At 42.9% G+C, this 13,609-nt stretch overlaps 2 protein-coding genes and 1 pseudogene across 4 annotated transcripts in view; 2 read left to right on the top strand and 1 right to left on the bottom strand.

Moving 5' to 3' along the window:
- The window catches only part of LOC308240972 (protein BRICK1-like), a 39,474-nt gene that overhangs the window by 15,984 nt on the left and 9,881 nt on the right, over positions 1–13,609 (bottom strand). The window lies entirely within an intron of this gene.
- Positions 2,700–4,672, top strand: LOC308240961 (ATP-dependent RNA helicase DDX3X-like; the record flags this gene model as incomplete). Its single annotated transcript, XM_080654457.1, is given in 4 exon segments — positions 2,700–3,629; positions 3,633–3,660; positions 3,663–4,405; positions 4,409–4,672. Coding segments are annotated over 4 exon segments (1,965 nt in total).
- On the top strand, positions 11,738–12,114 carry LOC308240971 (small ribosomal subunit protein uS8-like; annotated as a pseudogene). Its single transcript has one exon. The product of its transcript is annotated as a small ribosomal subunit protein uS8-like (transcript).

Here is a 13,609-nt window from a genome sequence, read left to right as displayed (position 1 = left end):
AGTATTGGTTACATTTGGAATACTACACAAAAGGCTAATCTAGAGGAACATACATCAACACAGATAAATGCTTTTTAGAATTTTTTTATTGATTTCAGAGAGAAAGGGAGAGGGAGAGGGAGGAGATAGAAATATCAATAATGAGAGAGAATCATTGATCGGCTGCCTCCTGCACGCCCCCTACTGAGGATTGGGCCCGCAAGCTGGACATATGCCCTGACTGGGATCTGAACCGTGACCTTCTGGTTCATAGGTCAATGCTCAACCACTTAACCACACCGGCTGGGCAACACAGATAAATCTTAAAACTAGAATTTTGAATGAAAAAAGCAAGTTACAGAGAAAAAGTATAATATGATACCATTCACATAAAGTTTGAATATATGTAAAATATACCATATATTATTTTGGCATAGATGTAGTCCCTCCTTATCCACAGGGGATACAGTCCAAGACCCCCAGTGGATGCCTGAAACGATGGATAGTAATGAAACCACAGATATTCAGGGTACTATGTTTTCCCTCTACATACATACATACCTATGATAAAGTTTAATTTATAAATTAGGCACAGTAAGAAATTAACAACAATAAGATAGAACAATTAGAATATACTGAGTTAAATGTTATGTGAATGTGGTTTTCCTCTCTCTCAAAACATCTTACTATACTGTACTTACCCTTGTGTAAGCTGATGAAATGCCTATCTGATGAGATGCATTTGCAGTCTGAAGTGTGACAGGAAAACCAGCAAAAATTTCTTTTTCCTTCTTTACAATTTAATGAATAGAAGACTCATTCTTACCATAGATCTTCGCAACCTCAGCATATTATTTTTTCTTTTCCTTATTAAGTCAAGAAGTTTCACCTTTACACTTAAAGGAAGCACATTATGGCTTCTCCTTGGTGTACCCAAATTGCCAGCATCTCTACTCTTGCACTTTGGGGCCATTATCCCAGAGTTTGGGCGGCATAGGTAAACACCTAAACTGCTGCCTCGCACAACAATTTCAAAACTACAACTAAAAGACAAAATGGACATCATCCAGAACCACAGAAGTCTGGCTGAGTGGAAATTCTACAACTAGAAGGAAAGAGAAAAGCACACTGAGACTCAGAGGAGCTGCAGGAGGCAGAGGTACTGAGACGCATGGGGAGAGGACTGGCAACTGAGTACACGGCTGGCTTTCTCAAGCGGGAGGGAGACAAAAGCTCCCGACTGCGCTGAACTCCAGTTCTGGGCGAGACTCTGGGGACCCAGACTCATTCGGGGAGAAACTGGACTGTCTGGCAGCGGGCAGAACTTGAGGGCGGCTTTCTCTCAGAGGTGCTTGCAAGCGATTACCACGGGACACTGAGACACAGGGGCCTATTAGGGCAGGGCTGACAGGAAACCAATGCTGTCTGCTCCGCCCTGAGACTCCGCCCCATCCAAGTTGAGCACAGAGGCTTTTGCAAGTCTTGTCTCATAAGGGTGTCTCCAGCACAGAAGTTCTCCCAGCATAGACACAGCTGATCCTCACAGCCAACTGGCCTGGAGGTCAATTCCTCCCAGTGATACCAACAACAATCAAGGCTTAACTACAATAAGACTGTGCACACAGCCCACAAAAGGGTGCACCAAGAGTGTCCACCTCAGGTAACTGGGGAGACTGAGCCACTGGGCCCTATAGGACACCTAGCACACAAAGCCACTCTATCAACTCAGGGAAGCAACCAAAATGTGGAGACAAAGAAACAGGTCACAAATGAAAGAAATGGAGGAAAGCAAACGACTGGATATAGAGTTCCAAACCACGGTTATAAGGTTTTTCAAGAATTTTCTAGAAAAGGCCGATAAATTTAGCGAGACCCTCGAGGATATGAAAAAGGACCAACTAGAAATTAAGCATACACTGACTGAAATAAAGAATAATATACAGAGATCTAACAGCAGACTAAAGGATTGCAAGAATCAAGTCAAAGATTTGAAATACAAAGAAGCAAAAAACACTCAACCGGAAAAGCAAAAAGAAAAAAGAATTCAAAAATAGGAAGATAGTGTAAGGAGCCTCTGGGACAACTTCAAGCATACCAACATCAGAATTATGGGGGTGCCAGAAGAAGAGAGAGAGCAAGATATTGAAAACCTATTTGAAGAAATAATGACTGAAAACTTCCCCTACCTGGTGAAAGAAATAGACTTACAAGTCCAGGAAGCGCAGAGAATCCCAAACAAAAGGAATCCAAAGAGGACCACACCAAGACACATCATAATTAAAATGCCAAGAGCAAAAGACAAAGAGAGAATCTTAAAAGTAGCAAGAGAAAAACAGTTAGTTAACTACAAGGGAGTACCCATACGACTGTCAGCTGATTTCTCAACAGAAACTATGCAGGCCAGAAGGGAGTGGCAAGAAATATTCAAAGTGATGAATAGCAAGAACCTACAACCAAGATTACTCTACCCACAAAGCTATCATTCAGAATGGAAGGGCAGATAAAGAGCTTCACAGATAAGAAAAAGCTAAAGGAGTTCATCACCGCCAAACCAGTATTATATGAAATGCTGAAAGGTATTCTTTAAGAAGAGGAAGAAGAAGAAAAAGGTAAAGATAAAAATTATGAGAGCCGCAGTTCTCCCGTGAGAGGATCTTCGCAGTGAACCTAACACACTCGCTCAACAGTGGAAGACTCCGAGTTCCCGGTACTCTTCAGGGATGAGTCATGTGGCAGTGGAAAATGCGCTTGGGCTGGACCAGCAGTTTGCTGGCCTAGACCTGAACCCTTCAGATAATCAAAGTGGAGGAAGTACAGCCAGCAAAGGGCGCTATACTACTCCTCACTTAAGGAACAGAGAAGGTACTAAAGGATTCTACGATAAAGACAGCTCAGGTTGGAGTTCTAGTAAAGGTAAGGATGCATACAGCAATTTTGGAGCTCGTGGTGATTGGAGAGGAAAGTCTACTTTCTTCAGTGATCGTGGAAGTGGGTCAAGAGGAAGGTTTGATGATCATGGACGGGATGACTATGATGGCATTGGTGGCCGTGGTGACAGAAGTGGCTTTGGCAAATTTGAACGTGGTGGAAATAGTCGGTGGTGTGACAAATCAGATGAGGATGATTGGTCCAAACCACTCACACCAAGTGAACGCTTGGAACAGGAACTCTTTTCTGGAGGCAACATTGGGATTAACTTTGAGAAATATGATGATATTCCAGTTGAGGCAACAGGCAACAACTGTCCTCCACATATTGAAAGTTTCAGTGATGTTGAGATGGGAGAGATTATTATGGGTAACATTGAGCTTACTTGTTACACTCGCCCGACTCCAGTGCAAAAGCATGCTATTCCTATTATCAAAGAGAAGAGAGACCTGATGGCTTGTGCCCAGACAGGGTCTGGAAAAACTGCAGCATTTCTTTTACCCATCTTGAGTCAGATTTATATGGATGGTCCAGGCGACGCCTTGAGGGCCATGAAGGAAAATGGAAGGTACGGGCGCCGCAAACAATACCCAATCTCCTTGGTATTAGCACCAACTAGAGAACTGGCAGTACAGATCTATGAGGAAGCTAGGAAATTCTCATACAGATCTAGAGTTCGTCCTTGTGTTGTTTATGGTGGTGCTGATATTGGTCAGCAGATTTGAGACTTAGAACGTGGATGCCACTTGTTAGTAGCACCCCAGCATGTCTGGTGGATATGATTGAAAGAGGCAAGATTGGATTGAACTTCTGCAGATACTTGGTGTTGGATGAAGCTGATTGGATGTTGGATATAGGGTTTGAACCTCAGATTCGTAGAATAGTTGAACAAGATATGATACCACCAAAGGGAGTGCGCCACACCATGATGTTTAGCGCTACTTTCCCTAAGGAAATACAGATGCTTGCTCGTGATTTCTTGGATGAATACATCTTCTTGGCTGTGGGAAGAGTTGGCTCTACCTCTGAGAACATCACACAGAAAGTAGTTTGGGTGGAAGAGGCAGACAAACGGTCATTTCTGCTTGACCTTCTAAATGCAACAGGCAAGGATTCCCTCACCTTAGTGTTTGTGGAGACCAAAAAGGGTGCAGATTCTCTGGAGGATTTCTTACACCATGAAGGATATGCATGCACCAGTATCCATGGAGACCGATCTCAGAGAGATAGAGAGGAGGCTCTGCACCAGTTCCGCTCAGGAAAAAGCCCGATTCTAGTGGCTACAGCAGTAGCAGCAAGAGGCCTGGACATTTCAAATGTGAAACATATTATCAATTTTGACTTGCCAAGTGATATTGAAGAATATGTACATCGCATTGGCCGTACAGGACATGTGGGAAACCTTGGCCTTGCCACCTCATTCTTTAATGAGAGAAACATAAACATCACAAAGGATTTGTTGGATCCACTCGTTGAAGCTAAACAAGAAGTGCCATCTTGATTGGGAAGCATGGCTTACGAACACCACTACAAGGGTAGCAGTCGCGGACGATCTAAGAGGAGTAGATTCAGGGGAGGATTTGGTGCCAGAGACTATCGACAGAGTAGCGGTGCCAGCAGTTCCAGCTTCAGCAGCAGCCGCAGTGGGGGAGGCGGCCATGGCGGCAGCAGAGGGTTTGGTGGAGGTGGCTACGGAGGCTTTTACAACAGCGATGGATACGGAGGAAATTACAACTCCCAAGGGGTTGACTGGTGGGGTAACTGAACCTGCTTTGCAGTAGGTCACCCTGCCAAACAAGCGAATATGGAAACCACATGTAACTTAGCCAGACTATACCTTGTGTAGCTTCAAGAACTTGCAGTACATGACCAGCTGTGATTCTCCACTGAAAAAAAAAATTTTTAAGGGAGCTCAAGGTCACACGAAGAGATGAACAATCAGCAGCCCTGTTCGGAAGGTGGTTTGAAGACTTCATTGCTGTAGTTTGGATTAACTCCCCTCCCACCAACCCCCATCCCAAACTGCATTTATAATTTGTGACTGAGGATCATTTGTTTGTTAATGTACTGTGCCTTTAACTTTAGACAACTTTTTATTTTGATGTCCTGTTGGCTCAGTAATGCTCAAGATACAATTGTTTTGACAAAATAAATTTACTGAACTTGGGCTAAAATCAAACCTTGGCACACAGGTGTGATACAACTTAACAGGAATCATCGATTCATCATAAATATTATAAGGAAAAAAACTTACGCGGTAACCTGCATTAGGGCTCTTTGATACTTGTAGATTGGGGGAAAACAAACAACAAATATCTTGAAGCATATTCACGGAATTAGTTTCTAATGTGGCAAACTGTATTAAGTTAAAGTTCTGATTTGCTCACTCTATCCTGGATAGGTATTTAGAACCTGACAGCCTTTAAACAAGCCATCCAGCCATGAGGAGGTGATGTCTGAACACATGCACACATTCGAAGCACTGTTTCAAAGTTAATGCAAGTAAACTCAGCAATTCCTCTTTCAATGTTTAGGTAGGCAGATCATTAATGATGAGCTGGCCAAATGTGGGCATACTATTACAGGGAAAGTTTAAAGGTCTGATAACAGGAAATAAATAGGTTTTTAGGAGAATTCATCTACTTAAGACATTTTAAATGCCTGCCATAAATGAAATTGAAATGGTAGAATGGCTGACCACAGCATTAGGGCCCTGGATGATTTTTGGTCTAATAACGCATGCTAGTGTTGATGTTTTTTGGTCAAGAGGGTATGAACAGGAGGAATTAATGCAGCAGGCTTTCTTTTAAATGCCGATTCACATTGCTCTGTTCAAGCTGCGTTGAGATGTTAAACCGGCTTACTATAGACTTTGTAAAAATGGCTCCACAAGAGGAACTGAAATCTGAGATCACACAGGTTGGAAATATGTACAAAACTGCGCAAGGTGTCAATTCTGCTCTCCAGTGCAGTTTAGTCCGTTTTAGTTGCATAGGTTTCCATTGTATTTATAGTCTGTTTATGCTAAATCTGGCCAAAGATGAGCATTGTCCACCACTAAAATGCCTCTGCCACTTTGAATTCTGCGGTAATTTTGTGGCCAGAATGCGGTGATCAAAAGGCTCAATCTTTCTACAGTGGCATAGGGAGACGGCAAAAATTTCCTAAATTGCAATAGATTTTCAAGTGTATTGTGCCTTGTTTAAAGCTTTTATTAAGTAGGTGCACTTGACAGTATTGAGGTCATTTGTTATGGTGCTATTTCAATTAGTCTAGGTTCAGGCCCTTGTACATTTTGCCCATAACTTTTTACAAAATACTTTTTTTATTGCACACTCAGAGAATTTTATACATATGTCTTGTGTGCGTGTCCTTAAACTTCCAATCTTATTTTGTCTCTTGGAGATTGTTGAACGCAGCTTGTCTAGGAAGGGGGATGGGACTAGATTCTAAAATTTATTTGGGACCATGGGAGTGATGGTTGGGAAGAAAAACTATTTGCACACAGATTTCTAGATACTTTTTGCTGCTAGTTTTATGTAATATTTATTGAACATTTTGACAAATATTTATTTTTGTAAGCCTAAAAGTGATTCTTTGAAAGTTTAAAGAAACTTGACCAAAAGACAGTACAAAAACACTGGCACTTGAATGTTGAATGTCACCGTATGCGTGAAATTATATATTTCAGGGTAATGTGAGCTTTTAATGTTAAGTCATATTAAACTCTTAAGTCAAATTAAGCAGACCCGGCCTTGGCAGTGTAGCCATAACTTTCTGATGTTAGTAAAAACAAAATTGGCGACTTGAAATTAAAACATGCCAAGGTTTTGATACGCTTGTCTTAAGATATTAATGAAACACTTCAGAACACTGATACGAAGTGTCCAGATTCTCAGATGTTTGTTGTGTGAGTTTTGTTTAGTTGTGTGTATTTTTTTCCCCAGTGAATGTCTGGCACATTGCAATCCTCAAACATGTGGTTATCTTTGTTGTATTGGCATAATCAGTGACTGTGACTTGTACATTCAGCAATAGCAAGTTCTACCAGTAAGCAATATTTTCAGTTCTAAGGTTTCAAAATGTAAGAGTGGATTTAAACTTGCTGAATGTAAGGATTGAACCTCAAGTCACTATAGCTTTAGTAATTGCTTATTGTATTAGTTTAGATGCTAGCACTGCATGTGCTGTGCATATTCTGATTTTATTAAAATTAAAAAGTTGAACTGCAAAAAAAGATAAAAATTATGAACAAATACATATCTATCAACAAGTGAATCTAAAAATCAAGTGAATAAAAAAATCTGATGAACAGAATAAAGTGGTGAATATAATAGAATCAGGGACATAGAAAGGGAGTGGACTGACAATTCTCGGGGGGGAAGGAGTGTGGGGGTGCGGGAAGAGACTGGACAAAAATCATACACCTATGAATGAGGACAGTGGGGGTGGGTAAGGGCAGAGGATGGGGTGGGAACCAGGTGGAGGGGAGCTATGGGGGAAAAAAAAGGAACCATTGTAATAATCTGAACAATAAAGATTAAATTAAAAAAAAAAAACACCTACCATGCACCAGGAACTTTACAGATACTATTCTATTTAATCCTGAAAACAGACTTATGAAGTCGATTTTGTTATTCTCATTTTCCAATTGAGGAAACTGAACTTAAATGTCATGTTCAGCTTGGCCAGTGTTGCTCAGTGATTGAGTATCAACCTATGAACCAGGAGGTCACTGTTCAATTCCCGGTCAGGGCACATGCTCAGGTTGCAGGCTCGATCCCCAGTAGGGGGCGTGCAGGAGGCAACTGATCAATGATTCTTACCATTGATGTTTCTTTCTTTCTTTTTTTAATTGATTTTAGAGAGGAAGGGAAAGGGAGAGAGAGGGAAACATCAATGATGAGAGAGAATACCCCCCTACTGGGGATCGAGCCCACAACCTTGTGCCCTTGATCAGAATCGAACCTGGGACCCTTCAGTCCACAAGCCAATGCTCTATCCGCTGAGCCAAATCTGCTAGGGCTCATCGTTGATGTTTCTCCCTCCCTCCCTCCCTCCCTCCCTCCCTCCCTCCCTCCCTTCCTCTCCCTTCCTCTCTGAAATCAATAAAAAAAATGTATTTTTACAAATGTCATGTTTAAGGTCACTCAGGAAATGATAGAGCTGATACTGAATCCATGTTCATCTGACTCTAAAATGTCTTTCCAGCCCTAACCGGTTTGGCTCAGTGGATAGAGCTGCGGACTGAAGGGTCCCAGGTTCGATTCCGGTCAAGGGCATGTACCTTGGTTGTGGGCACATCCCCAGTAGGGGGTGTGCAGGAGGCAGCTGATCGATGTTTCTCTCTCATCAATGTTTCTCCCTCCCTCCCTCTCCCTTCCTCTCTGTAAAATATCAATAAAATATATATTTTTAAAAATGTCTTTCCACCACAGCAGCCTGCCCTGCCTATGCCACTCTGGCCCTGCCACATTCAACTTCAGTTCCCCAGCCCTCAAGTGTCACTTCATTTTCTGACCCGTCGTTATTCTTTCATGCAAACATTTATTGAAGGTAGAACAGATAATATTGGTGCCCAGCTATTGACACCTGCAGCTCCTGAGACTGTGGATGGCTTATGCCTCAAACACCTGCATCTCTTGGCTTGAAGGCTTTATCTGGCTGCAGGACTCTTGGCCCATGGGTGAGGCCGGCTGAAGTGCTTGAGATTAGCACCTGCAGGAGTAATCCTCAACCAATGTGGGTGGCAGTTGGTGAAAAAGACTCCAGCTGCGTCCTCATCGGGAGGAACGTTCTACACATTTCCTCAGAGGGTGTCCAGCAGGATGGAGCCCCAGTTGCCCATCGCTGTAACCCTCTCGTTAACGTACCCTTACTGGCTCTCACTCTCCTACTGCCTCACCAAACTTCTTGGGATCACCCTCAGATGAGCTACTCCCACTTGCCTCAGAGCCCACTTAAGGGACCCAAACTGAGACAGAGGCCCTCCTGCGCAGCTTCGCAAGCCTCCCCTCAGGCCCCAGGCACCGTCCATGCTCCTGCCTCCTCTGCCTTTGCTCCAGCTTCCTCTCCTTTGGTCACGCGCTCCTGGAGCCTTTCTAATCACAGGTCTGACCAGCCCACTTTGAACAGCTCAAAGTCGATGCCCTGTTCTGTGTCCTTCTTACTTGCAACACACCAGACCTGCTCATTGAATGTCGCTGAATACGCTGAATTATTGCCAGTCCTTCTTACACTTTAATTGATTATCCTCACCGCCTCCCAAGAAGCCTTGTACAGGCATACCTTGGAGAGATTGCCGGTGAGGTGCCCTTTGACCTCAATAAAGCAAGCCTCACAATAAAGGCAGTTGTAATCTTTTTTGCTGGGAGAGGGTCTTACCTTCTATTTATAAAAAAAAAAAAAAGAAACATCTGGGAAGTGCAATAAAGCCAAGTGCACTTAAATGAGGTGTGCCTGTACTACCTTTAGGTTTGGAACTATTTACAAGTGCTAAAATCAACACACAGAGGCTGTAACAAAACCAGACTAAATTCTTCCTCGGTTCCAACCAGAAATGGGCTGGAAAAAAATCCAACAATTTATTAATTTATTTTTTTAAAATATATTTTATTGAATTTTTACAGAGAGGAAGGGAGAGGGATAGAGAGTTAGAAACATCTATGAGAGAGAAACATCGATCAGCTGCCTCCTGCACACCCCCTACTGGGGATGTGCCCGCAACCAAGGTACATGCCCTTGACCGGAATCGAACCTGGGACCCTTGAGTCCGCAGGCCGACACTCTATCCACTGAGCCAAAGCAGACAGGGCATAGATTTAGATATTAATTCTGACAGTTTTTCTTTTTTTAAAAAAACCTGCTTATGTTGGATGCTTTGATTTAGGTTGTGTAGATGAACTGAGATAATTGTTTATTAATATCTGCTTATTAATAAAATGGAAATGTGATGCTTGAATGAACAAAAGCAGGCCAGCCAGGACCAGAGGTATCTGAAGAGAAACATGTCTTGTTGTTTTCAGTGAGGTGCCCTATGAGACTGCATGGACTTTGAAGCCAGCCTGCCTCTGTTTTCATCTTGGCTCCACCACTTACAGCCAGGTGACCGGCAACAATGAGCCCAACCCCTCTACTCCTCAGTTACCTCAAACATAAATTGGAGATAATAGAATACCTATCTCCTAAGGTTGCTGCTATTGAAATGGGAATGGGGATGATAGTGTTGATGTTTGTGTGTTTTTTGGCTCATTCCCTCCATCTTCTTCCTCTGGCCTTTCATCCCTGCACTTCCTTCCTCCTTCCCCTAACCAGCGACTTCCTCAACCTCATCCTCTACCCTCGCTACTGGAGTCCAGCCCAACATGTCTCTCCATCAAGCAATTTGTGTCCTGGACCTCCCATTTCTCACCCCTCCGTCTCCCCACCTCCTCTCTCTCCTCCAGTCAAGGATATAAATATAGAGAAGAGGTCTATTAGTAGGTTGCAGAATGAAAGTTTAAGAGGGTCCGATGGAATGATTGAGGATCAAGGCAAGGAAGGAGGGCTAGTCAGTTGAGGGGATGCACAGAACAGGTGGGAGAGAAGGCCAGAACGGCAGGGTGGCCCAGGGAATGGGATTCATCCTGAGAGTCCTGTGCAGGAAGAAGCGTTAGCCCTGACCTCTTCTCTCCCCAGGGCAGTGCTTTCCACATCCTATCCTAGGGCCTCAGGTGAATCCCTCAAACCAAGTGTCTGGAAGGAATAATTGAACCAGAGTCACCATCTGTCTCTCTCACACTAAAGGTGGCAGGTCTGGCCGAAACCGGTTTGGCTCAGTGGATAGAGCGTCGGCCTGCGGACTGAGGGGTCCCAGGTTCGATTCCGGTCAAGGGCGTGTACCTTGGTTGCGGGCGCATCCCCAGTGGGGGGTGTGCAGGAGGCAGCTGATGGGTGTTTCTCTCTCATCGATGTTTCTAGCTCTCTGTCCCTCTCCCTTCCTCTCTGTGAAATATCAATAAAATATATTAAAAAAAAAAAAAAAGGTGGCAGGTCTGTCACTTCTGAAGAGAAGGTCTAGGAGAGGAGCTCGGATCCTCTAGTTTCCAGCCTGCCCCAATCCTGCAGTGGCATCTTGGCTGTAACTAGGAAGCAGGAGATAAGAATTCTCAGTTTCTTATCTATAAAACACTGGCTCTCTGGCTGTAAACCTAATTTAGATGATAATCTCCCAGAATCATGTCCAGCAGTGCTGCATAGCAAAAAGCATAAACTGTGGTGTGATAGACAAAGGTTCGATTTTCAGCTCTGCCACTCCCTGGCATATGATTTTGAGCCTCAGTTTCCAGATGTGAATTAAAGTGTTCGCCTCATAGGTTATAGGAAGATTTAAATGAGATGGTGTGTGAAGAAAGGTCCACAAACTATGAAAGCTGAGACTGTGCCAATTTGTTCACCATTTGTAGTCCAATGCTTGGCACAGAGTATTCCCTCAATAAATGTGTGTGATAATTGAATGAATACTGGTAAGTAGGCACCTAAGAAATTAGCCAGTATTCCTTTGTCTGGGCTGATTCTGGCTGGTGGTAATGATACTCTGTCCTGACATGGTAAAAAATAAAATAAAATAAAATAAAATCTCTACTTCAAACCCAGGGGTAGTGGCACACTAGTCTAATGTGTCTGAGAAATTGCACCCCCAAAAAAGGCTTGTGTGAAATAAAAGTTTCAATAATATTGATTGTCTCTATTGAGGAATTGAATATAGTGCTTCTCAAACCTTAGTGTGCCTCCAAGTCACCTTGGACCTTGTTCAAAAGCAGGTTCTGTTGACATCTTTCTGTACCAACATATGGTGTGCATGAATGTCCTGGCTGATGCTCTGAAGAGCATCAACAATGCCAATGAGAGAGGTAGACACTAGATTCTTATTAGGCCCTGTTCCAAAGTCATTGTTCAGTTTCTAGCTGTGATAATGAAGCACAGTTACATTGGAGAATTTGAAATCATTGATCACAGAGCTGGGAAAATTCTTGTGAACCTCATGCTGTGCAGTGATCAGCCCCAGACTTCATGTGCAACTTGAAGATCTACAAAAATGTCAGAATAACCTGCTCCTCTCTCATCATTTTGGTTTCATTATACTGATGGCTTCAGCTAGCATCATGGACCACAAAGAAGCAAGACAAAAACACAAAGGAAGAGAAAATCTTACGATTCTTTTTCTAGAGAAGTAATACCTACATGCAAATAAAATGCCGCCAGGGAACAAAAAATGCAGGTTCTGATTCAGTAGTTCTACCAGGGCTAGTGAACGTCCGGCCCTTGTATGGCCCGAGAAATCATTTGGTCTGGCCCTGCCAGGCATTAGGGACGAGTTAGTTATATGTTTGACCAAATACCGGTATAGCAGGCTAATTTTAAAGTTGATAATTTTGTATGGCCCACGAATAATATTATAAATATCCAAATGGCCCTGCCAAGGCCTGTGAGCGGAGGCCTGACAAGCTCCCAGGTGATGCTGACTGCTAGCTCGTGGACCTCATTTTGAGTAGCAGGGCTCTAATACGGGGTTGGGGTCAACAAGCTTTTTTTATAAAGAGCCAGAGAGCAGATATTGTAGGCTTTATGAACTCTATGACCTCTGCTGCAACTGCTCAACTCTGCCAGTATAGAACCAAGCAGTCACAGACAACACAAGCAAACGGGTGTGGTTGTGTTCCAATAAAACTGTATTTACAAAACCGGGGCGGACTGGATTGGGCCTGTGGGCTATAGTTTGCCGACTCCTGGTCTAACGTATTTAAAATCAGTATATAATTTCCATCTCTCTCTCTCCCTTCCTTTCTCTCTCTAAAATCAATAAAAAGTTTTAAATAATAGCCAAAACCGGTTTGGCTCAGTGGATAGAGCGTCGGCCTGTGGACTGAGGGGTCCCGGGTTCGATTCCGGTCAAGGGCATGTACCTGGGTTGCGGGCACATCCCCAATGGGAGGTGTGCAGGAGGCAGCTGAGCGATGTTTCTCTCTCATCGATGTTTCTAGCTCTCTATCCCTCTCCCTTCCTCTCTGTAAAATATCAATAAAATATATATATATTAAAAAAAAAGATTCTGGAATTGAGTCTAGGAAATTCCTGATTCAGTCTGTCTGTAAACTGAGGATATATATGTGGAAATGACACCCCCTTTTTTTTTTCTTCTCACTTTGCCAATTGGGATGCAGAGGAAATTAGTAGCGAGAAAGAATGAAGCATATATTCCGAGAGAAACAAGGGTGGGAAGTGGCGAGAGGGCTTCCTGGGTTCTCTCTAGCTCTATAGTCCTTGGCTCCGGGCCATTCCTGAGGTCCAGATGCATCCTTGCCCTTGGGTTCTCTGAGAGGATCTGTATTCTTATATAAATTCATTTTTCTTTTTATTAAATCTAGTAGTATTCTGTTGCATGCAAACCACAGTCCTAATAGCATTAGCAAACAACAGAATACTTCAATAGAATTCAAATTTGGTAGGATTATTTTTTTTTAATCAATATACAGATTGTTGCAGGAGCACATATTTTTGTTTGAAACTGGATCTCCCAGACAATAGAGTATGTGATATTTCATAAATATTAAAGTACTCTGTATTCTAATGATCTACATAGTCATAAATCATTTTGTCAGTTGTATAGTAATTTTCAGCCCCTTGCTTTGGTTAGGGTCAGCGGCAGAGAAAAAAAACTAAT

Source organism: Plecotus auritus, assembly GCF_963455305.1.
Source record: "Plecotus auritus genome assembly, chromosome: 2".
Classification (NCBI taxonomy): domain Eukaryota; kingdom Metazoa; phylum Chordata; class Mammalia; order Chiroptera; family Vespertilionidae; genus Plecotus; species Plecotus auritus.
Note: the sequence above shows the minus strand (reverse complement) of the source record. Positions and strands in the feature narration are given on the sequence as shown.